General features: G+C 51.5%; 1 protein-coding gene across 2 annotated transcripts; it reads left to right on the forward strand.

Moving 5' to 3' along the window:
* The first annotated feature begins 4,187 nt into the window (after nucleotides 1–4,187).
* Hnf4a (hepatocyte nuclear factor 4 alpha) lies at nucleotides 4,188–26,354 on the forward strand. Of its 2 annotated transcripts, none has more exons than XM_027945289.2 (10): nucleotides 4,188–4,302; nucleotides 8,284–8,458; nucleotides 9,423–9,517; nucleotides 14,015–14,121; nucleotides 14,747–14,902; nucleotides 18,221–18,308; nucleotides 19,369–19,524; nucleotides 21,729–21,965; nucleotides 25,119–25,271; nucleotides 26,212–26,354. In XM_027945289.2, the coding sequence occupies exons 1-10, from the start codon at nucleotides 4,188–4,190 to the stop codon at nucleotides 26,352–26,354; spliced, it is 1,425 nt and encodes a 474-aa protein (XP_027801090.1). The 2 variants fall into 2 exon arrangements, with proteins under 2 accessions (XP_027801090.1, XP_027801091.1); XM_027945290.2 differs by having other exon boundaries at nucleotides 25,119–25,241.
* The last annotated feature ends 268 nt before the right edge of the window (nucleotides 26,355–26,622 follow it).

A 26,622-nucleotide genomic window follows, 5' to 3' on the forward strand; every position in this document is an offset into this window, starting at 1 on the left:
AGGTGGCGGCTAGACTGGAGTTTGGTCAGCAGTTGGGAACCTATATTGTGAGATAGTTAGGACTTTGTCCACAAACTGGAATTTGAAATTTCAAAGGGGCAAAACTGAAGGGCCCTACCCCACAGGGGAGATGGCTCTTGGCTTCTTTCCCCCACGACTTTTGTTCTTTGTCTTGATAAAATCCTGGTTCTCTCTGCCCCACGCCCCGCGTGGCTGGTGGAGGAGAAAGAGTAGGAGTTGCTGGAGTGGTGAGTCCCCAGGAGAGGACAGGCACCAGGTGGCCCTGGGGTGGCTGGGCACCTGGAGGATGCCTCTCAACCTCCATGTGTCTGGGAATCGGACTGTGACTCCTCAGGCCCTTGGGTGCCCTGGCTGTGTCTGGAACCAGTCCTGAGCTCCAGAATTCTGAAGTTCTTCTGGAGACTCCAGGAGTGGGGCAACAAGGGAGCTCTAGAGCCAGGTGGTTCAAATGGCAGCCCCTCTGCTGCACTCTGTAGCCTTGGGACAGTCATTTCACCTCTCTGAATCTCAGTTTTGCCATCTATCAGGTGAGGAAGTCTGGGGACGTCAGATAAAATGAAGAGTTGTGGTTCTCAGCACCAGGCCTAGCACATCTCTATAAACATTAGCCATTAGTGTAATTTAAAAGAAAACTCTGCCTTCTATAGCGGCTCGCCCTTACCTGTGCATGGCAGAGGCATGTGATCCGGGCCCACGGGTGGCAGCCCCTCCTTCCCTTCTTAAACTCCTCTCCTGGACCTTCAAGCGAGCTCTGCCGTCCTGTCAGCTCCTGGGAGCTGCTGCCCTTTGGAGCTGGGTCCTGACAGCTCCAGAGGAAGGGGAAGAATCGATGGCTTCAAGTCCAGGGCTCATTCAGGGCTGGGCAGGCCACACCTGGGAGCTTTCCAGAGATAGGGTCCCAATTCCCAAAGATCCTGTGGCCAGCAGCTCAAGGAGTCCAGCACCAACGACAGTGACCCCTGCTATTTTGCCCTTCAAGGGATTGGTTCCAGGACGCTCTCCAAGGCCAAAATCAGTGTTTCAAGTCCTTACTATAAATTGCTTAATATAATTTGCACATGACCTACAGACGAGATATACTACCGAATACGTTGTGAATGCTTTGTACGGAGTGGTTATACTGTATTGTGTAGGCAAAGAAATAATGGCAAGGAAAAATCTTCTGTGCTGTAGCCAGGTGTGGTCCCAGGTCTTTGGGAAGCTAAGGCGGGAGGATTGCTGGAGGCCAGGCCTTGAGTTCAAGGCCAGCCTGGACAACATAGCGAGACCCGTCTCAAAAACAAACATCCTGCATACGTTCAGTTGTGACACAAATTTTTCCGTCTGAGGTTGGTTGAATCCTCTGATTCAGAAACTCTGGGTCCAGAGGGCCTATATGTGGCCATTCAATGCCTGCTCCATCCCCTGAAGAGGAGATCAACCCCATTTTTCTGATGCTGAAAGTAAAGCCAAGAGAAGTAGAACCTGAGATCCCAGAGTTTGGTCAATTACAGCACCTGGATTTTGACCCAGATCTGTCTGACTTTCAAGCTTTATGGTTTATGCCCCTAAAGGGAAATGGTGGGGTAGAAAAACTGCGAACCATATAGTATTTTCTCATTTAATCTTTTTTAAAAAAGCCCTGTAAGTTAGGCCCATTGTTTGGAAGGAGAATCCAGTGATTCAGAATAACTCACCTGAGGTGCAGAGCCAGGGGATCTCACGGGCAAAGCGTCATTTATGGGAGGAAAGTAGATGTGCAAGACACGGTTCCACGTTGGCTGAAGGTGGGGTGAATTGTGTATATGCTAGAAGATGCAATTTGTAGTTGACGAACAGGTAGATTTACTTCTGGAGTAGATCTCATGGGGTAGGACAGGGATCTGGCCTGAGCCTCGTGGGCCGCGTGCCATGCTGTGGGTAAGTCACATCCACCGTGGTTGGTGCACCTCATAGCTCCCGGCGTCCACCTGGAGTTCTTGTGTGTGGCATGGTGTGGCCTGGCTGACCCTGCTTGATCGTAGACCTTATGTTATTGCATCTCAGTCATCATCTCTGGGAAGATGCATGGTTGTTTGGTTGCCTAATTAAACTCTGACTTGCCAATGATCACACTCCAGTTTTGGAAATCTGGAAGTGCGCCTCTTACCCTTGATGAATCACGGGACATACGGGACGAGTACCGCTGGACTGTGTAAGGGGAAGTTGTGCATGGGTTGTCACAGGTGGCAGATAAGGTGGCAGGGGCCTGGGTGCCCCCACTGGCCCCTCCCTGAGCAGCTGTGCATTTCTCCTGTGTTTATCCTCTAGCTGGGTCTTCCCAACTTCCCACCCAGTCCAGTGTTGCCCTGAAGGCCACCGGAGCTGGCTCCAGATGTTCTGTGCTGGAGCACAGGAGGAACCGGCCAGCATCTGAATCCCAGGTGTGGGTTGGGCTAACCAGAAACAACTAGACCAGGATTGTCTCCCCATTTTACAGATGAGGTTATTGAAGCCCTGGGACAAGATGTGGTGTAAACACAGCCATCCGAATAGTGACAGGGCTGGTTTCTAAACCCCAGTCTCCTGGCAGCCAATCCTGCCTCTGTTCTCCCCCTCTTCTTATGCACCTCCTCCCACACCCCCACCTCCTCACCTCCAGGGATAGAGGGGGAAGGGGGAGAATAAAGCTAACCAGGGCAAAGGAAGGGCTTCTGGTGGTTGAAGAACATGGAGAGGGCACACCTCCTGCCTTTGCCCCTCTTCCATTCCCCTGCCCATGCGCTCACCCCTAGCTCCCTCATGCTTCACCCACCAGGGCTCCTGGGCTGGCCCTCCTCCTCTTTCCCTGGGTTATTACCACATCCCCCCCTCCGCCCCCGACCTCCCTTCTGACCAGCAGAGCAGGACAGGCCCAGGCCTCCTAAGTCTCTGCATTGCAATGCCATCTCCCTGGCTGGCGTTGGAGCCCTTGAACGCGTCTGTAGAGAAGGCGCAGAGGGTTGCAGGGCATGAGAAGGACCAGCGGAGCCAAGAGCTGAAGATAGACTGGGCACGCTACAGAATTTTGAGAGCCCAGTCCCAAATGAAAGTGCAGGGCGCCTTGTTCAGACATCACAAAAGATGTCAAGAGCAACAGCACAGCACTGACCGCGCACAGGGCCCTTCTGAAGGTGACCGCACTGCAGGTACAGCCATGAAGCCCCGCTGCATGGAGGAACTGTGTGCAGAGTGACAGGGAGACAGGAACGGGGTTTTTTCTTCTGCCATCTCATTACTAAACTGCCTTTGAGGTTGACTGTACCTTTTACAGAGAAGGAAACTGAGGCTCAGCGAGGAGAATCATTTACCCAGAGTGATGATTAGGGGGTGGCAGGCGCCTGAGTGCTAACCCAGGCCTGCCGGGCTGCAAGCCTTGTCTCAGCCTGTGTCTGGGAGTGGGCGGGGGCCGAGGGAAGCAAAAGATGAGACCAGGAATCAGTGGAGCTATGTGGCTAGTGGTAGCCATTGGGGAGTCATAGAAAGCCGGGGAGGGACCTAGAGTTGAGCCCCATCCTCCCAACACTTCCAGTCCGTCCTGTTCCCAGGACAAGTGGGAAAATGGAAGGGAACTGGAAGGGAGCTCCCAGGATCCACAGGACTCCTGCTTGGGCCTGGGATTAGGTTTCCATTCATGGTCCACAGGGAGATTTATCTCTGCAGGAGCACTGAGGGGTGAAGTCAATGATTTAGGAAGTGACTGAGTTAGGGCGTCCTGGAGATAGACTGTCACTGCCTGAGCATCCAGTCTGAATGTCCCACTTGGGGTGACAGTGACTGTGGAGTGGCCGAGTCAGGGGTCAAATGAATGCCAGCACATTCGGCGCCTGCCTTGCAGAACCGATAACTGAATACTGGTGAGGGCCCCGGCCTTGTAATTAGCCCCCCAGGTGTCAGTCAGAAACCAACAAACAACCAAATCCCCGGCCCCGCCCAGCCTATCCACCAGCGGGGGACGATTAACCATTAACCCCCAGCCCTCCCCGGCACAGCCTCCACCCCTTCACAGAAGCTAGGCCCAGACTCCAGGCTGAGCCTCCCAGAGGACAGTTTGAAAGGAAGGAAGGCAGAGAAGGGATCTGGGGGGAGATAGGGGGAGGGTGGAGGGCAGGGGCTGGGAGTGGGCATCCTGGGTAGGGTGGGTGGCCGAGGCGCGGAGGTAGGGGAGAATGCGCCTCTCCAAAACTCTTGTCGACATGGATATGGCTGACTACAGTGCCGCGCTGGACCCGGCCTACACCACCCTGGAATTTGAGAATGTGCAGGTGTTGAGCATGGGCAATGGTAGGTGGGGCAGGTGTGCCCAGGTATGGGAGCCGATCTTTGGCACTTGGCTTTGGGGTGGGAGGAGAATGGTAGAAAATGGTAGGTGGGTCCTGTGGGCTGCACAGATGTTGCCAGGTGAAGCCCAGGTACCACAGCCAGAGGCATTCTGGGTGAGGGGAGCCTGGCCAGGGCAGATTTTCAGCAAAAATGGATCCCAGTATCCCCCTATTCCAGGCCCTTCCACAGTCCCTGTGACCTCAGAGCTGTCCTGCTGGGCCTGCCGCTGGCAAGAGAGATGTAAAGAGGAGCTCCTTTTCAGTGTCCAGTTCCAATAATTCAAACCAACATGCCCCCCTGGAGGCCCTTGGCCTAGGTCAGAGAGATGGAAAGGTGCTTGTCCCTGGAGACAGTGGCTGGAGGCATAGCTGCATTTCAGAGTGTCCTTGGGACTTTCCCCGGGGAATTGGAGTGTAGAAAGGGAGCTCTCGGGCAAGATTAGCTGGCTGAGAGGCCACCTCAGCTGTGTGCTGTGTGTGATCCTGTTTCTGTGTGTGATCCCGAGTTTCTGTGTAGTGTCTGGGAGGGGCAGACGCGTATCTTTGGAAATACATTGGCCTATTTGTGTTGTTGGCCTGTGTGTGTTCTGCATCTGTTCCTGTTGGTATTTGTTCCTCGAGTAGGTCTGTCTATGTCCCAGGGCTGTCTGTGTGTCTTGTTTACGTAACATAAGCAGCCTGAGTGTGTGTGCAGGTCTGTGGATGTCTGTTCACAAGTGCCATGTTAGCTGGCTACATTGGGGGAGGTGGGCACACGTTTTTGTGCCCTGTGCTTTCTGCCTGTGCGTCCTGCGTGCCATTCTGCAGGGCACCCATGTCTGCACCTGCTGTATGTCTGTGCATATCCCCTGGGTGGGGGTCAGTGTGTGACCTTGCAGAACCGTTGTGTGGATCTCTGCTGTAGCCATTCACCAAATGAGCTTCACACCAGCCACATCTCCATCTGCCTCTCAGCAGGTATTGTCGCCTGTGTGTGACTCTCCAGGTTGGTTCTCACATCACTAATGATGCATCTGTAGGTGCTGGGCGGTTCTCCGCAGGAGGTGGGAGGAAGCAGAAAGCCTGGAAGCAGGAAGACCCTGGAGGCAAAGGGCCCTAGCAGGTCCCAGGCCAGCCTCAGAACAGAGATGGCAGCTGGCCGAGGTCAGCCTGCCGCTGCTTCCTCCCACAGCTCTGAGCCCCTTGGTGTCAGGCTGTGGCTCTGGCGGAGGGCTGGAAAGTGCTGGTTCATGCAGCTAGAAAGAGGAGGCGGCAGCTGGGTCAGTCTCATTGGTGCTCACCCACCCCTGCCATCCACCATTGTGTGACCTTGGGCATGTCACCTCCTCTCTTGGCCTCTGCATCTTCTATAAAATGGGCTTCTCCACCCCAGGAGAAGCCCATCTGGCTTCTAGGAGGATCTGGGATGTTTCTGTTGCACGAGACAGGGTGTCTTGTGACCTCACAGGGACAGTACGTGTTGTCACACTCCTGGCCTCTACACAGTTCCATCCAGAGCCCAGGATTCGTGTGCTCCTGAGGCAAAGGTTGACTGGGTGTCCCTAAGATACAACACCTCCAACTCTGGAGTCCAAAGGATTGGAGCTCAAATCTGACAGAGATCTTTCCCACCGGTGGGAACCCAGCAAGCTTCTTTCTTCCCTGAGCCTCAGTTTTCTTATCTATAGAATGGGATAGTAGTATCGCCTGCCTCCCAGGGCTAACCAGAGGATAAATAAGATAAGGTTCCTGAGTGCTTAGCCCTGGCCCCAACAGGGGTCATCTCAAGGACTCTGGGCATCTGTAAGCAGAATCTGACTCCTCCACTGGCGCTTGCAGTTGTCTGTGTGTTGGGGTTATGTGACGTTGTCCTCTAAAGATTTGGGGGTATATTCTGAGCTGGTTGTTCGAAGGCTCCAAGGATAGACACCCATCCCCTACCCCAATTCAGAAGCAGCAGCGGGAGGGGTCCATGTTTCTTTTTTTCTTTTTTTTTTTTTTTTTTTTTTGCAGTACTAGAGATAAAGCCTAGGGGCGCTCTACCACTAAGCTATATCCTCAGCCCATTATTTTTTACATTTTGAGATAGGGTCTCTAAGTTGCTGAGCCTGGCCTCCAACTTGCAATCCTCCTGCCTCAGCCTCCCGAATCACTGGGATTTCAGGTGTGCGCCACCACACCACCTGGGGTCCTTGTTTCTTGAGACTCCAACAGACACCCCAGCATAGGCAGCATGGTGGAGCAGTGCAGCACACTCACACCATAAAATGGCCTCTCTACTTAGCATCAGTGTTACGACATTGGGCACGTCACTTGTCCCTTCTGAGCCTCGGTGTCCTCACCTGGAGAATGGGTGTGGTCAGCTGACTTCAGGGGGAAGATGATCTTCCTGATGGTACCCAGCCCATCCTGCCCAGAAGGGGGCCCCTTCCAGTCTCTGTCCGAATGTCAGGGAGTTTCAAATGTCAGGGAGTTTCGGAGTCAGCTCTCCCTGGGGGCCCAGGGAGGAGAGCTGAGGGAGAAAGGGCACCAGACGCAGCTTAACAATTATCCCTGTCTCCAGGAATAATTCACCAGGTGGAGGGGCCACACTCCTGCGCACACTCGGGAGTCCTAGGAGATGTTCAGCCAGGCGACGTCAGAGCTGAGATGTGGTCTGCTTGGCCATGCGGGCTCAGGTCATCTGCGGCAAGAGCCCCCTTCTGCAGAGACACTTTTATTTCACAGTCGCTGATACAGGGCTTTCTATGGGCCAAGCACTCCACATGTATCAATATGGGAATCCTCAGAACGACTCTAGGGGATCTTATTATGCTGCCTGGTTTACAAGTGAGGAGACAAGGCAGCCAGCATCACATGACCAAGTGGGCAAATTGGGATCTGATTCTGGACCACACGGTTTCAGAGCCTCTGCCCTAACTCCAGCACTACGTCCCTCTTCAGGCCTTAACCCATAGTCCCTTTAGGAGTCCAAGAGCAGATTCAGAGTTTCTGTGGAAACAGTCATGCACTTCTGAGGGAGGATGGTCTTGGGTTTTATTATCTTCTCTGAGGGCTTTATTCTTGGTGGAAGATTTGCTTACAAAAAAAGGGGGGCTCAAGGGCTGAGATTTTTTGAAATCTGAAAAGATCTGGACCAGTTGAACAACTCCCTTTTGTAGCTGGGGAAACTGAGGCTAGGGGAGATTAAAGCAGGAAAAGGAACTTGGCCAAGGCCAGCCTCAGCATGAGGTCCCTGGGACCCTGACACCACCTAAGCCCGAGGCTCCCTCACCTGCAGCCTCCAACCTCCCCTGCAGCCTCCAACCTCCCCTGATTTCAAACAGGTGTGGAGCCTTTTGCCTCTGGGACAGGAAGTATTTGGGAGGTGCCTAGACCTTGCCATGACCCTCCCAGGAGGCAAAGGAGTGAATGTTTCTCTTGCTCCCTAGGGAGCCTGCAGGGCTTATGGGCACCAAGCTGAGATGTACCCAGCCCTGGTCACTGGCGAGGAAGAGGGACAGGACCTGGATCTGGGGAGAAGCTGGGAGAATACTTGTCCCTTCCATGTCCCTTCTGCCCAACTAGGAGTCTCTGGGGTCAAACTCATCTCTGGAGTGGCCAGGTTTCATGGCTTCTGGAAAACTGGACTAGAAGCTTCCTTGAGGGGACAGGGCCCTAGCAGATGATTTTATCATTGTTGTTTTCCAAAATGAGATATGTTTTCAAAAGAGAGATCTCCAAACCCTCAGGAAGCAGAAAGGCCATGGGCCAATCTCACCCCACCCCCAGATGACCCTGTGAAGTTAGAAGACAATAGATGCAAAATGAGGCCACGTGACTTGCCCGAGGTCCATGACGGGTGTTAGGGTAGAAAGAACCTCTAGTCTGGCCTAGGCCAAAGCCCTAGAAAGATCTCCACAAGGTCCTGTGGTTCCTGGCTCTCCAGCCCTCCTGAGGCCTCACTCTTTCTCTTCTGGTACAGAAACATCCCCATCAGAAGGCACCAACCTCGCCGCGCCCAACAGCCTGGGTGTCAGTGCCCTGTGTGCCATCTGCGGAGATCGGGCCACGGGCAAACATTACGGTGCCTCGAGCTGCGACGGCTGCAAAGGCTTCTTCCGGAGGAGCGTGAGGAAGAACCACATGTATTCCTGCAGGTGAGGAGCCCCTCGGCCTCCATGTCTCCAGCTGGGAAATGGGCACACTTGGGCTCATGCTCCCCAGGGTCCAGCTCCTTCCCAAGTGGGTCCCAGAGGCCTCTGCCCTTTAAGGCCCTCAAGACACCTCTGGTTTCTTGGGCTTTGTGGATCTAGGTGGGAGCATCTACTCTACCAATCCGGCTTATTAACCATAGAGAGAAGAGACCCATCCTCCAAGATGACACTGTTTCTAAGACAAATGTGAGATTGGCCCATGGCCTTTCTGCTTCCTGAGGGTTTGGAGATCTCGCCTTTGAAAACATATCTCATTTTGGAAAACAACAATGATAAAATCACAGCCATGAGCAAATCCTGTGCCAAGCCTCATTCAGGTTTCAGCTCACTGTCCCCTGCCGACAGATACCCCTCTGAGGTGGTTACTATTATTTTTCCCATTTGATATATGAGGAAGCTGTGGTTTGGAGGATTCTGAATTTGCCCAAGATCAGCCACCTTGAATCAGTGATGGCACCCTGGTTGACCCTCAGGTCCTCACCCATAACTACTGTGTGGCCTCACCCCTACCTCAGACCCTCTCCCCCAGAGATGCTTCTGTGGACCAAGTATCGGCTGAGCCCTCACTGGGAGCCTGCTGTGGGCTCTGGGCTCTCACAAGATAGGGAGATAGCAGTGCTCCGGCACTCAAGAGACTAAGGTTCCCACTCAGCTTATCTCCAACCAGCTGGGTGATCAGGGCCCCATGTTGCCCCTCTGAGCCTCGGTTTCTCCATGTTTGGCAGGATAGGTGGTACTCTCAGAAAATCCACACGATCCCTCTATGTCCTGATGGGATATCATGAGAATTCCTGGGGTGCAGAGATAGAGCAAGGTTGCTGGGGTGGCCATATGGTCAGGGTCCCCATTCTGTCCTAAGATGGGGAAGTCGTGTCTTTTCCATCCAACCATCCCAAGTCCTCTCCAGATTCAGCCGACAGTGTGTGGTGGACAAAGACAAGAGGAACCAATGTCGCTACTGCAGGCTCAAGAAGTGCTTCCGGGCTGGCATGAAGAAGGAAGGTGAGCCTCAGCCCTCCCCTACCCACCACCGCCCCACCTGTGCCCATGGCTCCCTGACCGTCATTTACAACTGTAGCCACACTTTATGGCTCGGTGACAGGCCCCAGGGTGACTGGCTAATGGCTGAGAGGAGGGAGGGCCTGGAAATCTGACCATAGGGAGCGGCTGGGCTTGGTCTTGAGAAAGATTCAGAGATAAGCTCCCACTCAGATACTTGGGCTCCCAGCAACTGCCACCTCTGCCCTCCTGTCCCACCACGAGGGAGCCAAGCTGGGTGTTTCTTCTTAATGTAATATCTCAAACATTACAAAAAGCATAGAGTGTAATACTATAAGCATCTAAGGACCCACCACTCAAACTAATGGGCTCACTATTCCTGGGCTTCCTGTTCAAGGGACAAGTGTCCCAATTCCCCTGGCCCTCATTCTTGGGTATCGGGTGATCTCTAAAGTTTTCCTATTCTAGACAAAGGGAGCAAGGTGCCAGCCTCCTCCTGGATGGAGGAGGAGAGGGGAGAAACAGGGCACGGCATCCCTGATGGTCTCCCCAGGCTTCCTCACAAGCCAACACCAGTCACTAGGCTGACTTTTCCCACAATCCACAGCTCGTTCATTCTCGTGCCCACTCTGGCCCACTCTTTTCCTCAAACCAAGGCTCCCAGTGGGGAAGCACTTGCCTGAGGCCCCACAGCTGGTCAGTGGGAAGCCCAGCTTTGCACCTCAGCTTTGTGCTGTTTGGACAACACCTCAATGCTGCTGCCCCTCCACACCCTCCAGGCCCAAGGGATGTTTAAAAGTGGTTCCCATTTCAAAGTAACTGGAGTCATTTTCAAATCTTTTTGTTTTCTTCTTCTCTTGACTCACCTTTTGCAGCTCTGGGACTAACCTCAGGCCTTCACTTCCAGTCCTGTACAGTCCAGGTCTGGTCCCGTTCTCACACACACACACACACACACACACACACCCCCCATCCAGAAGCAGAAACCTGGGACCCAGACTGCCCCAGGTCAACTAGGAAGGAGGTGAAGCTCAGCCTTGGTAGCCTCCTGTCCCCTGCCCCTGCCCCTGAGACCCTGGCTCATCTCTACAGGGCCTTAGTATCAACTTGGAATTTCCACTGGAAAATCTGGACCTATCGTTACTGCTCCAGACACCACGATTCTAACACTTAGTGGTTCTCCAACGCAGTAGGGGTTTTGCAAAGTGCCAGCATCCCCTCTTCACACCACCACCCCAGTTTGCCTGGGGAGTAAGCCCTCTGACCCTCTGTCACCTTCAAGTTCAGGACCATCTTATGGATTGGGGGATATTATGAGAGGGGATGTGGTACAAGTGTGAGTTTTGGAGATGAGACTGAACTACCGGCTGAGGGCCTCACATTCTATGGTTCCAGGGAACGGTGATTCTGTGACCCCAAAGGCCTAAGATTTGAGGCTCTATGATGGTCCAGAGGTGATATCCCAAAGACATTGTGTTTGAGAGAAGGAGTCTCATGTAGAACTATCATCTGGTGGGAGAGGGCTGGCAGCCCCCTCAGCTGAGGCCACGTGCCTGGGCTGTCTGTGTCCCGGTCCTGCCTATGGTCAGTCTTTATATATGTCTCTTGTTAACAACCAAAGTAATTTTCACCTGTGCAACTTTAGGGACATTCCCACCTCTTCTGGGCTCCTGTTTTCCATTTATAAAGCAAAGGAGCTGAACTGTCATCCACAGAGCCAGCAACCCCATATGTCAGCTCCCGGGAGGAAAATGGGCCCCAGGCTGTTCAGCCTTAGCTCAGCTTTGAGGATATCTGCCTGCCTCTTGGACCAGGAAAGCAGATATTTTCCAGGAGAACAGATTTGTGGATGGCCAGTGAGGGTGGGCCAGCAAATGCAGCTGCTTATCTGCATGCCTGGGTTATGTGGAAGACCATGGCGCATGCTTGGTTGCTTTGAGAATGGGACAGGGAAGCAGCTGTGGTCAAGGCCTTGGAAGTTAGGGTGTTGCTATCTTTAAGTCTTTTAGCCCACGACACCCCTTCTCAGGCTGATGAGAAATTCCCAAAGCCAAGTGGAAGTCAGTGGAAACTCAATGGCCAGGAGAGTTGGGGGCAGTTTTCTTTCCCTTGATGTCTACAGGAGGATTAGGGGACTGAAAACCAAGAGTAGTCCTGGAAGACCAACAGTAGGAGCTGGAAATGGAGGGTTTCTGGACTAGGTGAGTCTAGAAGTCATCAAATCTATCACTCTGCCCTTCATAGGTGGGGAAACTGAGGTGAGGGAGTCTGGCTTAGAACTCAGGCTCCTTGGCATGAGCAGGCACCAAGCTCCAGGGATTGAAATCATAGTGACGTGTTTGGGAGGCATGTTCTGGTCTGGACTCCTGACAACTTCCTCTGGACTACAGGGAAGAGCTGGAAATGACACAGGCCTGTGAGTCTTGGTCAGAAGAAAATTCCACAGTGTCTAGAAAGGGGTTCCCTGGGGGTGCAAAGACTTGGATGGGGGGTCTGGGGAGAAACCTGAGGATCCGTGAGCCCAATAGCAGCAGAGAATGGCGAGCAGCCATCTAGGCAGGGGAGAGGGACCCAGACGCCTGGCTCAGGCCCCGCCCCAGCGTTCTGTAGGAAGATGGGCTCATCTCCTCTCTGCCTCTGCCCTGGCCGGTTAATATTCAATGGAAGTTACATTAGGTCCCCGACCCCTGCTAATACTGAGCAAACATTTGGAAAACATCATTCCGTGACTGAGCTCGCGCCGGGCACTGATAAGGCCAGCTTAACCTTGAGGAGCCCTGTCCGCAGCTGCTGACGGCAGCCCTTTCATTGCACCCGCCTCCCCATGGCGCCCTGTTGGGTGCCGGCTGCCAGGGGAGGGGTGAGGCGCCTGGGTGAGCACCCATGGACAGGGATGTGGGCTAGAGGAGCTCTCCTACCTCAGGATCTCTGCTGCACCCCACTGACTCCTGGGCCCAATTTGGACTGTTTTGACCTTTATTCTCAACACTGTGAAATCAAGAGGAAGTGAAATAGTCTGGGTTGTCCGTGTTCCATGGAGAAACAGGGTGTTAGTAAGAATGAGAGCCATCTCTCCAACACCCTCTTCCACTCACTAACAAATATTTATTGAGCACCTACTGTGTGCCAGGCTGCGTTCCCGATGTTGGGGAGACAACAGAGAAGAAGAAGGCTAAAGTTCTGGTCTTCTGGAATCTTCCATCTCCTAGGGAGATGGATAATAAAAAAGTTGACAAATAATTCCATAATGATTGTCTTAAAGAAAAATCAAGTAGGGTGAGAGGACAGGGCCTGAGGGAGGGGATGCCACATTGAACAGGGGATTGGAGGGGGAAGGTGATACTATTATGGAGACATGAATGAAGCGAGGAAGTCACTAAGTCCTGGGGGAAAGGGGATTCCAGGCTGTGGGTCAGCAGTGGCGGCCCTAAGGACGAGGGTGGTGTGTCTGGGTGGCGAGGGGTGCTGCAGATTTGGTAGGAACTTGAGGGGCAAGGCCTGCACCGGCCTAGAGGGGAGACAGTGGGCCGCTGTGGACCTAGGGATTGCTGACAATGGGCAGGGTGAGTCAGTATGGGGTGGTGTGAGAGAAGTACAGGACGACTCCCAGGGTTTGGATGAAGGGCTGGGAGAATCCACCTGTGGCTTCCTGAGATGGGAGGAAATGCAGGGAGCAGGCTGAGGGGCAGAGCTGTGGGTGGGGACACTGAAGCCAGGAGTGGGGATGCCATTCCTAGTAGCAGAGAGAGAGAGAGGGATTCCAGACACGAGCCGAGGTCTCTGCAGCCTCTTTTTCCTGCTTCAGCAAAGCCTCGTTATACAGGGAGGCCTCTGGGACTCCAAGGGATGTGTCTGGGACAGTGGAAGGATAGTCTGATATCTTAGGCTAGACTGACTCTGGTGGTGGTGGGCACAGGCCTGGATCCCCGGTTCTGGAGGGCAGCCAGCATGGGCAGGAGGGAGGCAGCCTTGCCCTGCCAACTCTGAGGTCAGCCCAGGCTCAGGGGTTCCTGCTAGTGGATGAGCCACCAGGGCAGGTGGGTCCTCCAGGGACCCTGCCCAGGGCTAGGCTTCAGCCTGGTCTTCAGGAATCCTTGGCCATCTCTGGATCACCTGGTTCAACTCGTTTTGCTTTTTTTACACACTTTTCATTTGGAGAGAAAGGAACCCTCTTCCAAACCACTTGAAAACCTGTGATCTCTAAGCTCCCCTCCTCAGTGCCCCAGGCCCATCTTCAGTCCTGGTCAAGTCTCCAGTGTCTCACATGCCCCTGGGAATGGGCCATCACTCCTGCAGGCTGATTTAGAACCTGCCTCCCTCATTCCCACATGCTGAGCTGGGCTGTATCCTCTGAATGTCCCACCACCGCTGGCCCTCCCGCTTCCTTCCCCTGGGGGCAGCCCTGAGTTGAACTCTCTCCTCTTGCACCACTCCTCAGGGTCATGGGACATCCACCCCGACCCTCTCTGCCCTCTCCTCACCTCTCCTGCCTCCTCACAGCCGTCCAAAATGAGCGGGACCGGATCAGCACTCGGAGGTCCAGCTACGAGGACAGCAGCCTGCCCTCCATCAATGCGCTCCTGCAGGCCGAGGTCCTGTCCCAGCAGGTACAGGGGTGACACCTGGTGTGTCTCACACTATACAGTAGTCTTACTTCCTCCACCTCTGTCCTCCCTAGCCAGGCTCTGGAATATCAGATATTATGGATGGGAAACTGAGTCCCATGTCACATGGCCCGTTTCATAGCAAAGACAGAATTCGGTGTCGACCTGATGCTGCGGGGCACTGTGTACTTCGTCCCACATTCCGTAGGCCAAGCAGAGTCTGTGCTCTCAACTCAGGGCTTGACATCAGTCCCAAGAGAATAGAGGGGCAGACCACTAGACTGGGGTGTCAAACTGGGGCTCAGGTAACCCCTTGCTGTGTGGCCTCAAGCAAATCACAGCTCTTCTCTGGGCCATGGCAGCTCCCTCTATGAGATGAGGTGATGAATTTTTCCCAGCTTCTCCTCTAGGGCTGAGGGATTCCTGGGGCTCTAAGGAGCTGGAGGAGGAGCAGGCAAGGTCCAGAGAGAGCCCTCTCCCTCCTCTCTGTGTCCTCCCTTCTGTCCTTTTCCCCAGAGCTTCCTTCTGAGCTGGAAGGCACCCATTGGGCTCAGTCCCCTCCAGGCAGGGAAGAGTTTTGGGAAGCAGGCTCTGAGCAAGTGCTCAGCACTTCCTTCCTCTCTCGTAGATCACCTCCCCCGTCTCGGGGATCAACGGCGACATCCGTGCCAAGAAGATTGCCAACATTGCCGACGTCTGCGAGTCCATGAAGGAGCAGCTACTGGTGCTGGTGGAGTGGGCCAAGTACATCCCAGCTTTCTGTGAGCTCCTCCTGGATGACCAGGTGAGGGCACAGTCCTGCGGGTCCCCCTGTGAAAGAGCCTTAAACGGATTCGATTTTATTAAACATAACACATAGTGCTCATGTGTTCAAGTCACTCTACAAAGAATAACTCATTCAATCCCTCCAATGACTATGAGGCAGGTACTATGATTCTTCCCACCTTCTAGGTGAGGAAACGGGGGAATGGAAAGGTTAAGTTACTTGCTCAAGGTCACACAGATGGTCTCCTGCACAACTGGGATTAGAACCAGCCAGGGAAGCTCCAAAGTTCAGGCTCCTAACCACCACGGGACACAGCTCTTCTGGGGGGGTGGTGACAGGGATTCAGCGACAGAAGTCAGGAGGTTTGGGCTTAGGACCAGTTCCCTGGGTGATCCTAGATAAATCGCTTCTTTCTGACCCTCATTTTTCTTATCCGTCAAGTGGGAATTCTTCCCATCAGAGTGCTGTCAAGAGGACAGAGGATGTTACTGTTTGATAGGTGCAGGATGGCAGCTGGACCACAGCAGGCCTCCCCACCATCAGATTCTTTCTTGTTTTCAACAAGATGGGTTTCCCTTAGCATTTAATTTCTCAAAATTCCTACTTCCGAACACTGAAAATCTCCCATGGGTGAAAAAGGCCTGGGAATGTAGTGTGTGACTGAGAACAAATGGCTTTCTAAGGTGCTGCATGTGACAGAGCCCCCCTTCCCTACTCCACCAACTGCATTGACCTCACAGACAACACCTGGGGGCTGGGAGAAGGGACGTGGACTGAGCCACTGTCACAGTGTTGGAGGAAGCATCTGGTGCCTTTGCACAAGACAAGCCTTGCAGCCAGGCTGGTCTTTCTCAAAGAAACTTCCCAAACTTCTTTGGCCCCTGGGCTCTAGGGAACCGTTGTAAGATGGCCCCATGGGTGCTCTATGAAAACCCTGATGTGGCTCTTCTGCAGCCTCTCCAGGGGCTGGACCAGAAGCCCTCTTCCCCGGATTCCTCCCGCCCTTAGGAGAATCGACGGGCAGGGATCTTGTCCAAGCTGCCCCCGACTTCTCCCCTAACCCTCGTGCTCTGGCTGCAGTCCCTCTGCAGTCTTCCAGGGTGTCCGCATTAATGTTTAATCCCCCTGTTCCTTCCCAGGGGCTTAGCAGGGCAACAAGATACCCCGAAGCTGAGCAATTGTTAACCTCAATTTCCCACCCAAACCTCTCTGGCTGGGGCTCAGAGCATTCTCAGAGGGCAGTGATGGGTGGCCAATAACACCAGACAATCATTAACACCCGCCAGCTGCCCGCACCCCAGCACAGCTGCCACATCAGGGCTCGACCTGGGAACCCATTCATGGTGTAAAAGGAGCCCATCTTGCCCAGCACACATAGGGCCCACCTGGGAGAGTTAAGGTCATTGTACCCCAAAGGACTTGGCATTCCTGTTGACATTGCCCCAGGAACCAGCTTCTGAGTGCGTGTGCTTCTTGGCTTATTTTGGACATTCATCTGCTGAGACCTGGAAGTGGCTGGGGATGAATGCACAAGGAGATTGAGGACAAGAGAGAGAGAGAGTGAGTGGCCTAAAGCCACAGAGCAAGCTGACCGCAGAGCTGGGATCTGAATCCAGGTTCCCTGCCTCACAGTTTGAGAGCCACTGTCTGATTGACACAAGGTCTGCTCGGTGCCTGGCCAACCGGCGATGCCGGGTGACCAGCATCCCTTCCTTCCTTCCTTGGTCATGGAAAGTGGATTCTCACCTCCAAGGTGTCCCATGTTTCCTCTTTTTCAGTTTTCCTTCTGGCCACAGTGGGACAAAAGGGGTTAGGACAGAGGATGCCCAGGAGGGGTTAGATCTGGAGAGGAAGCTGTATGCACATGCCTTCTTCCCTGAACCTGTTCCTTCTTTCATTCACTCAAATGTCTATGAGGAGCTTCCTATGTGCCAGGGACCTTCCAGGCCTCACAGCACCTTACCTCCTTGGAGAGACCCCCCCACCTCATCTTTTGATGCTCTACTCACCCCCTCGCCCTGACCACACAGCACTCAGTTTCCTTCTCTCCCTTCCTATGAAGCCCTGTGGCCCTCTGTCCCATTTCCTTGTCTTGTACTTTATTATCTGGCCCGCTACAGAGAGAGTTAGTTCTATGATCCTAGAGATCGTACCCTTAGATCTTACCCTTAGATCTTACCCATCATCTAAGGGAGTGTCAGACACTTAGTAGGCACTTACCACTTCATAGCTGAGAGAAAACAATGCAGCGGATGACTGATGATAGCACTTCACCCTCCAGCGTGGCTTGCTACAGAGCCTCCAAAGCCCCAAGCCCCACTTTGAAGGCAAGATCCTCAAGACAGCTGGCCTGCCCCTGGATTTCAAGCCCATGTTTTATCCTCATGCAAGGCAGATGACTTTGACAGGACAGATATGCCCTGTGAGTCAGCTGGGCCCTGCATCAGACTTCATCCTTCACAGGCTCTGTCCTCCCTGCAGGGAAGGGGCCTGCTAGCTGCCTCTACCATACCTTTGCCTTGGGTCGACCCTCTTCTGAGAACCAACATCCATCTCCAAGTTCTTGAAAAATTTCTCAGAATCCTAGACTTTTCTGATGTCAAGTGGACAGATGCCCTGGGATCTTCCAGACCAGTGATTTCCAAACTCAGCGGGGCTTCTGGATCCTCTGGGGAGCATGTGTAATGCGGACCCCTGAGCCTGCTCCTTATATAATCAGAATCGCCAGAGTCGGGCCTCAGAATCTGCACTTCCATATAGCACCTTGCATAATTCTTGGCAACTGGTCCATGGGTAGGAACTTGGGATCCACAATTTTAGAACATTTGGAGCAATAGACTTTTGAAAATCTGATGAGCTTCTTCTGCTCAAAGGGGGATGATGGCAGTGCGGGTCATAGGGAGAGAAGGGACTTGGTCCAATATCATTTTACAGTCAAACCCATTAATTTGTACAATTAATATGTGCCAATAATAATAATAATTTTTAAAAGAATACACTTAGAATGCTACCTCCAGTTGCCCCAGGCACACAAATGAGGGGTGGGGAGAGCAGCTACTTGTTCAATGACAACAGCAGTTCAAGGGCAGAGTCAAGGAGAGGTCTCTCGGCTCTAAGGATCTGTTCTTTCTTCTTCTGAGTTTCTACCAAACCCTAACCAAGCCCCTCATTGATCCACTGTAGAAGGAAAACAGCAGTTTTGTGATGCCCATTTCATAGTTCAGACAAGTTAAAGGCAGAGGGAACACTAAGCTGTCTTTCCCAGGGTCACTGTGTTGGCCAGGAGCAGCCTTACCAGGGGCTCAGACGCTAGACGCCATCCCTTCTCCCTTCCAGGTGGCCCTGCTCAGAGCGCATGCCGGGGAGCACCTGCTGCTTGGAGCCACCAAGAGATCCATGGTGTTCAAAGATGTGCTGCTCCTAGGTGAGAAGCTGCCTGTCCCAGCCAGCTCTGTGCAAGGGGCACACCCAAGCAACAGAGAGCTCGGTGGTGGGGCCCTCGGGGCAGGGCAACAGACCAACACGGCCAGGTTGTCTCTCAGGCTTGCGAGAGAGGGTTCCAGGACTCGGTTCTCTGCTAGATGCCCCACTCAGACACAAGGAAGTGTGGATGCAAACAAGGAAATCTCCCAGGTCTTGAAGATGGAGCTCAGTCAGGGTTACCCCTGGAATTACCCTTGAATTCTGACGTTCTTTCTGGACTAGGAACAAGAAGAGGCCAGGAATGGCACAAACCCCCATCCATGTCTTCTGCCTCCCTGACATATTTGTTATTTTAAATGCTTTTAAAAGCACACTTCCTATGCCATGGACTACACTGACTACTTCACCAACTTTATTTATTTATTTATTTAGATACTGGGGAGTAATCCCAGGGAAGCTTCACCACTGAGCTATTTCCCCAGGACTTTATTTTTTATTTTGAGACAGGCTGTTGCTAAGTTGCCCAGGTTGGCCTTCAACTTGCCATCCTCCTGTCTCAGCCTCCTGAGTTACTAGGGTTACAGGCATGGTGGCCCATGCCCAGCACGTAACTTCTTTTAATACAATAACCCTGAGAAGCTCTATTATCTATCCCTATTTTATAGATGAGAAAACTGAATCACAGAGAAGTTAAGTGACCCTAAGTGGCAGAACTGCTCAGACAGGGCAGTCCAGCTCCAGAATCTGGTCCCTTATCCATGGACATTTTTATGCCTCCAGGTGCCCCTTGAATGGACTCAGTCTTGAGTCCCACTGGCAAAGGGAGCTTGGGTGATATGAAAGGGGTCCTAAACATCCCAGTTCCAAGCTCAGCCTACTGACTTCTGGCACCTCGACCTCTTCCCCTTGGCTTCAGATCTTGCATCTGTGAAATCAGCATGACAGTCCCTGCAGGTCCTCCTCCTGGGTACCACTTGCATTGCCACCTACAAACCCCAGCTTCAGGAGAGGGCTCGACCTGAGGTGACTGCCCCATCCTCTCTCCCTCCCAAACCACCCAGGCAATGACTATATCGTCCCTCGGCACTGTCCGGAACTGGCAGAGATGAGCCGGGTGTCCATTCGCATCCTTGATGAGCTGGTGCTGCCCTTCCAGGAGTTGCAGATAGATGACAACGAGTATGCCTGCCTCAAAGCCATCATCTTCTTCGACCCAGGTACCACCCACACTTCCTAACCCATCCTTGATTCCCCAGATACTCTGTCAGACTTCTCCTGCTGGGTTCCTGACCTGACATGAGAATCAGGAGAGATGCTTTCCATCAGCCCCATTCAATAGATGAGGCAAGTCAAGGTTCAAAGGGATAATGGGACTTGGCAAGGCAAACTGACCCCAAAAGCCTGGGTTTTTTTCTCTCCCTTCCTTTCTTCCCCTCCTCCTTCTTTCTCCTGATTTCCTGTCTTCCTTCTTTGCTTCTTCCAAAAAATTTTTTGAGATAATATCTACATGATCTACATGTACTGAAAATGCAAATAATCTACCCCCTCAGACCTCACTTTTCCATAGCCCACTCTCCAATAAATAAATTTCTGATTCTTGTAACTGATCCCTGTGGCAGTCATCTCAACAGTCTAAAATAAACCATGAAGCCTTATATTTCCGATTTGGGTTTTGGTTTTTCGCAGTCCTGGGAATGGAATCCTGGTTCTTGTGCATGCTAGGCAAGCACTCTCTCCCGAGCTACATTCCTAGCCCCATATTTCTTGCTTTATGCATTTTAGATCATAGTTCTCTTCCCATCCTGGCTAAGGATGCTGCTCTTCTCCACTGCTGTTCCCATTTTTCTCCCCCATCTTCCCTATATATTTTTATTGCTGTGTTCCTGTGTCCACTCATTGCCTTTGGAGCTTTTGGTTGTGTCTCCCCCACCTTTATTTATTGTCCTATCAACTGTCCACAGAATCTTCTGACCCTTCACTTAGCAGGATGTGCTCACCTTGGCTCTCTTCTCCTCTCTCCATTCCATCTGTTGACTTTTGCACATGCATTTTTATAGAGTGTGAGTCACATCTGTGAGCAAGGTACCTTGACATTGTGAAGGTGCCTCAGCCCAGAGACTTGTTTGCATCCCTCCTCTCTTCCATATTAGAGAGTTCCTAGAGGGTGCTGAATCTGTCTTCAGAGGTCACCTCTAATCATCACAGCAATGAAGGGGAAAAATGACCTCCATTTATTGAATGCTCACAGAAGCACAGTTTTAAACACTTTATGCACATCACCTTATAACACGGTGTCTGTGACGTAGGAATTATTATTGCCCTCATTTGCAAATAAGGAAACTGAGACACCAAAATCAAATGATTTGACCAGTCAATCATTTGACTGGTCACATTTCCTGGAGGAAATGGCTGATTTGAACTTTAGACTATCTGTCAACCTCTATCTCTCAAGCCCATGTTCTTATCTTCCACATGCTATTCCCCTTTCCTGGAGGGTGAGAATTCTAATTCTGGTTTTTGTATAGGGCCTAGCCGGGGCTAGAACTAGGCTGGGCAGGTGACATTTACTGGGAAACACAACTGGGTTACTGGTGCCGAGTCAGAAATAGCAGCCTGATTCAGAAGGCAGGAGCTGCTCCATGAAAGTTTGTCAACTGAATAAAGGAATTCACAACCTTGGGACAGTGGAGACAGCCCACTGGAAATGTGGGAAAACTCCTTCTGCCACTTCCTTTGTTCATAAGAGAGGAAGTAAATGTATTACTTCCATGAAGGCTGAGATGAAAGTATTGATGACTTACCTCCGCTTCTAGGATAAGGATCTAGAATTTAATCAAGGATTTTTTTCATTCATCCTTTCCTCCATCCATCCATCCCTTCATTCAGTTACCTACTCAACAAAGATTGCCTACACATGGTAGTGGCTACTGTGATGGTGGGTTAACATGGCAATTAAGACATGCTTGCCCACCTGGAGCTCAGGGTCTGGTGGAAGAGCGGTAACATCCCATGTGGGCAATAGTGATGGAGGAGCCACAGGACCTTGGGAACATGATGGACATACAATGTAGACCTAGGAAAGCAGGATGGAGGAGACTTCCTGGAGGAGATGAGACCTTGGCTGAGTCCCCAGGTGGTAGCAGGCAGAGAAGGGGAGATTCTTAATGTAGCAGGAGCTACATTAAGGAGATGGCCCAAGGTCTCCTATTGGGCCTGTTCCTGCAGTCCCACGCTCTGTCCCTTATTCCCTATTCCCACAGTTTGCTCTCTTAGGAAATGTACCCTGGTTGTAGAAAACCCCAAATCTTTGCCCCCAAGCTGTTAAAGAGTCCCTGTGTGATGTTGGGTGGCTAAGCCCAATTTGGGCCCCACAAGTCAGGGAACATCTGCTGTCCACCCTGACCACCCCTTTCCATTGCAGATGCCAAGGGGCTGAGTGACCCCGGCAAGATCAAGCGGCTGCGTTCTCAGGTGCAGGTGAGCCTGGAGGATTACATCAACGACCGCCAGTACGACTCCCGTGGCCGCTTTGGGGAGCTGCTGCTACTGCTGCCCACACTGCAGAGCATCACCTGGCAGATGATCGAGCAGATCCAGTTCATCAAGCTCTTCGGCATGGCCAAGATTGACAACCTGCTGCAGGAGATGCTGCTGGGAGGTCCGTGCCGGGCCCAGGAGGGGTACTGGGGGCACCTTTCTGGGAGACAGCCTCAGATAGACTTGAGCTCAACTCTGGGCTCCATTATTGATTCAATTGGCTTTGAGCAAGTTGCTTAAACTGCCTGGGCCTCAGTTTCCTCATCAGAAAAATGAGAAGAAACAGAAGTCCATTTGTTCAGGCGCTGGGAGCCTGGCCTTTGTCAGTCAATGTTTGAAGTGCTGGAGACTCAACAAAGAGCAAATCTCTGCCCTCCTGGAGGATGTGCATGCGTGTGTGTGTGTGTGTGTGTGTGTGTGTGTGTGAGAGAGAGAGAGAGAGAGAGAGAGCTCAGTGAGTGGGCATATGCTGCTTGCATGCACACAGCTGTGTGTGTGTACAAAGGCTCAGGGGGACAGGAAATGACCAAGTATGTAATAAGAAGGTAACTATAGATTTTTTTTGAAATCAACAGATATATGATAAAGCTTAACTGAAAAGATGCTTTGTAGATGGGTTTGGTCAAGGGTGACCTCACTGAAGTGTGATTTCTGTGATGTAAAAGCTACAGGAACATTCCAGGCAGAAGCTGCCCTTGAGGCAGAAGAGGTTTGTGTGTTGAGAAGGAAGGGCAAGACTGTGACTGGGAACTGTATGAGATGCAGATGGAGATTAGGTAGAAACCAAATCATAAACAGATGGTTGTAGGCAAGTCAGAAATTTAGATTTAACTCTCCTTGCACCTATTGTAAGTAGACTGAAAATCAGACTGATGTTGCAAAAGAAGCACTCTGACTATTGGGTAGAGAGTAAATTTGGTGGTGGGGGCGGTGAAGTGGAAGCAAGAGACCCCTGAGAATGTTACTCTCTGCAGTCATGTGAGGGACAGAGGAGGCCTGGACTGTGGCAACAGACAGCAGATATAATCTGGATCATCTATCAGGAGGAAGGACCCAAGCGCTTGCTGATGGATCAGAAATGGGGGGCGATGGGAACAGGGTCAAGTGTGAAGCCTACATTTTTGTTTTGAGTGGCAGAAATGCTGATGGAGTCATATTCTGAGATGAGAAGGCTGAAGCAAATGGCTGGGCCTGGGGGGGGGGGGTGGGAGGGGTGACCCAGGAGATCCATTCAGGACCAGAGTCGAGTATGGAAGGACTGTTATTTATGTATCTGGCTTGGGTTATTTCAAGGGGGCAGCTGAATGAACAAGTCTAAGGTTCAAACCCAAGGCACAAGGCAGCTCCATGGCTTCCGACATTTAGGAAATTGGACAGGAGAACATGCCTGGACAATTATGGAGGAAAGCTTGCCCGGGGGTGGGAGGAAACAAGGAGAGTTCCAGAATCCAAGAGAAGAGTGTCTAAAAAGGAAGACAGGATATTTAATGGTGTAAAATTCTACCCTGGGTTTGTGGGGGGAGGGAGGAAAAGGGAGGAGGGGCAGCATCCACCGGATGGCAATGTGAAGGCTCTTGACTCTTATGCTTAAAGCAATGAGCAGTCTGAGAATGGAATCTACTTGGAGGGGTGGGTGAAGAAGTGGACACCGGGTGGAGAGATTTTGAAAATGCTTTATTCTGAAGGGGAGCTCTGAGGGGGTTCGGGATAATTAAGAAGGAGTGATTGTAATGATAGACCATGGATCTTGGCTGGACTGGAAGAAAAATGGGGTTGTACGTGCAAGACTAGGAGTCAACCAATGAAGAGCCTCAGTAGGGTTGAAATTTTTCAGGGATGGTACCCCATGGAATGAGCTAGAAGGATGGGAGGCAAAATCCAAGTGAGGGCATCTGCCCTGGAGGTTTGGGAGATGGTGTAGGAGATGCTGCTGGGAGGTCCATGCCAGGCCCAGGAGGGGCCCAGCACCACCATGTTTGGAATTGGATAGTTCTTTGCCTTGAAAGGCTGCCATGTGCAGGGTTGAGCTGCATCTCTAGCCTCTACCCATGAGATGCCAGTGGCACTTCTCCAGTGGTGGCAACCCAAAACATCTTTAGATATTGTCAAATGTCTCCTGAGTGGACAAAAGTCATTCCAAGTTGAGAACCACTGTCAAATGGTAGCTCATTCCATTCTCACACTGATCCTGTGGGTGTGGGGTTATTATGAAGCATGGGTTACTGAGATCAGAATCAGGAGCCTGTGGTCTGTTGTGTTGGGTAAAATAATCCCTCTGGCTGCTGTTTTCTCATCTGTAGAATGGGAAGTGATGGTATCCAAACTCCAGGTTTGTTGTGAGCAATTAATTATGTAAAATATGAGAAGTGCTTTAAACTAGTACCAGGCACAGGATAGGTGCTCAATAATTATTAATTATAGATCAGATGTGCCTTGAAATCCAACATCAGTCACATTAATGATTATGGCCTATTATGCCACCATACTTTATATATTATTACTCCTCCACTCATTGTTTGAAGCAGTTACTGTGTTCCTGAAACTTCACTAGGCCCTCAGAGAAAAAAAAGTAAAGAAATATATACCTATAATTGTAATGCCCATAGACAGAAGAAGTGGTTTTTCCCAAAGTTGAGTTATAGATAAATTACTGTGGATTTGGATTGCTCCCAAATTGAGTAGCAGATAAATTACAGTTAAGGAGAAAAAGAAGAGTGGGGAGATTCAGAAGAATCTTCCCAAAGGAGGAAATATCTGAGCTGGGGTTTGGACTTATGGAACTTGGGTGAAGAAGGCATCCCAGATGGAAGCCACAATGTGAGAGAAAGCTCAGAGATAGGAAAACATGGGGGACACACAGGTACTCCAAGTAGGTCAGCTTGGCTGAAGCAGAGTTGGAAGATGAGGCTGACAGGTGAGTTGGGATCAAATGGTTGAAGGACTTGCAGGTCAAGGAGCTTTGAGAGTCTTTGATTAAACTTATTCTATGACTATGCAACCAACACCCTCACTATATTTAAGTGATCTCAGAGTTCCTTATATGCTCTTCTTTCAAGTCACTTTTACTCTCTTGGTATTTTGGGTCTTCTCAATCCCATATGAAGCCTGTGGACAGGAATGGTGAGCCCTGGTTTACTAACCCTGGAATACTCAATAGGTACCATCATTGTTGGATGGGCAGGTTGATTGACCACACCTGAGGAGAACGGTGCTTCAAGGCCTGTGGTCCTTATCCCAGCCTCACCGTCCTGATTGATACTCTCTTTACCTGCAGGGTCCTCCAGTGATGCACCCCATGCCCACCACCCCCTGCACCCTCACCTGATGCAGGAGCACATGGGCACCAACGTCATTGTTGCCAACACGATGCCCACTCACCTCAGCAACGGACAGATGTGTGAGTGGCCCCGACCCAGGGGACAGGCAGGTGGGCAACCTGGGTTCTACCCAAGGATGGGGCTAGAAAGGAAGCAGAAGTTTGAGTCTAGAAGGTGAAACTGGGATACAACTGTTCTCTGTGTTCCAGAGCGGAGAATGAGGGGTGAGGTTGTCCATTTGTTGAAGCTGTTTAGTCAATGAGGTGATTGACAACTTCTGCCAAATGAAACTGTCCTGGGAATGAGGCAATTCATTGGATGAGGTTACCACTGGGTGAGATTTCCATAAGATAATACTGTTCACTGAAATATGGCTGCCCAGTTGGGTAAGGCTATCATTACACAATTGGAAGAGATAGTCCATGGGTTAGGGATGTCCTCTGGGATAGACCATTATCTGAGGTGAGTTTGTCATTGGGTAAAGCTCTCCAAAAAATTAAATTATCAACAGAATGAAGTGGTCCATCGCAATTAAATGGCATTTAATTGAAATTGTTCTTTGGGAAAGTTGTCCATTGAGTAAAGCTAGCCACTTGGTCGGGTTATTCTCCAACCTGTGATGGAAATGGGGCTAATTAGTTTCTGTTACCCATCTCCTAAATACAGGTGGTAGTTTTTGAGCCATTTATCCCTGGGTCCCATTGACTGCTGCTTTCTCTAAGAAAGAGTACCCCTACCATACATCTCATTTTCCTTGAGGACAGTCAGACCTAGTCCTCCATTTGGGAGAAGCAGCTCAACCCTCCACATCAGTTGGTGGAGGAGATGGGTGGAAGGACCTTCCAGATGTCATAGAATGTGGATTTTATAGTCTGAAATCCATAGAAGGGTTGAGTCATCAGACCTCAGGGATCATCTAGTTTCATTCTCTCATTTTATAGAAGAGGAAATTAAGCCTCGAAGTGAGGGAAGAACTTTCCCAGAGCTCTTCTCATACTCACAAAGGACTGGAATTTTGAGCAGCTTCTGTCTGTTTCTTTGTCCCTTCAGCCACCCCTGAGACTCCACAGCCCTCACCGCCCGGTGGCTCAGGGTCTGAGCCCTACAAGCTCCTGCCAGGAGCCATCACCACGATTGTCAAGCCCCCCTCTGCCATCCCCCAGCCCACCATCACCAAGCAAGAAGTCATCTAGCAAGCCACTGGGAGTCAGGGCTTCTGCTGGCTCACCCCAACCCCCTCAGAGAGTTCCTGGCGACCACTTGATCACAGTAATGGAAGGCGTGACAACAGGGCCAGTCCCAGAGCAGCAATGGAAAGAGCAAAAGACTAAGAATGTGGGCTGAGGGCCACACTCATTGCCACCTTTGACCCAATGCTCTGGCTGACAGAGCTTTAACCTAGAGAGACCCCGGCTGGGAAGTCCTCTGCTGACTTGGATGACATTTCTCATGCTGAAGCCA

Source organism: Marmota flaviventris, chromosome 2 (genome assembly GCF_047511675.1).
Source record: "Marmota flaviventris isolate mMarFla1 chromosome 2, mMarFla1.hap1, whole genome shotgun sequence".
NCBI classification, from domain to species: Eukaryota; Metazoa; Chordata; class Mammalia; order Rodentia; family Sciuridae; genus Marmota; species Marmota flaviventris.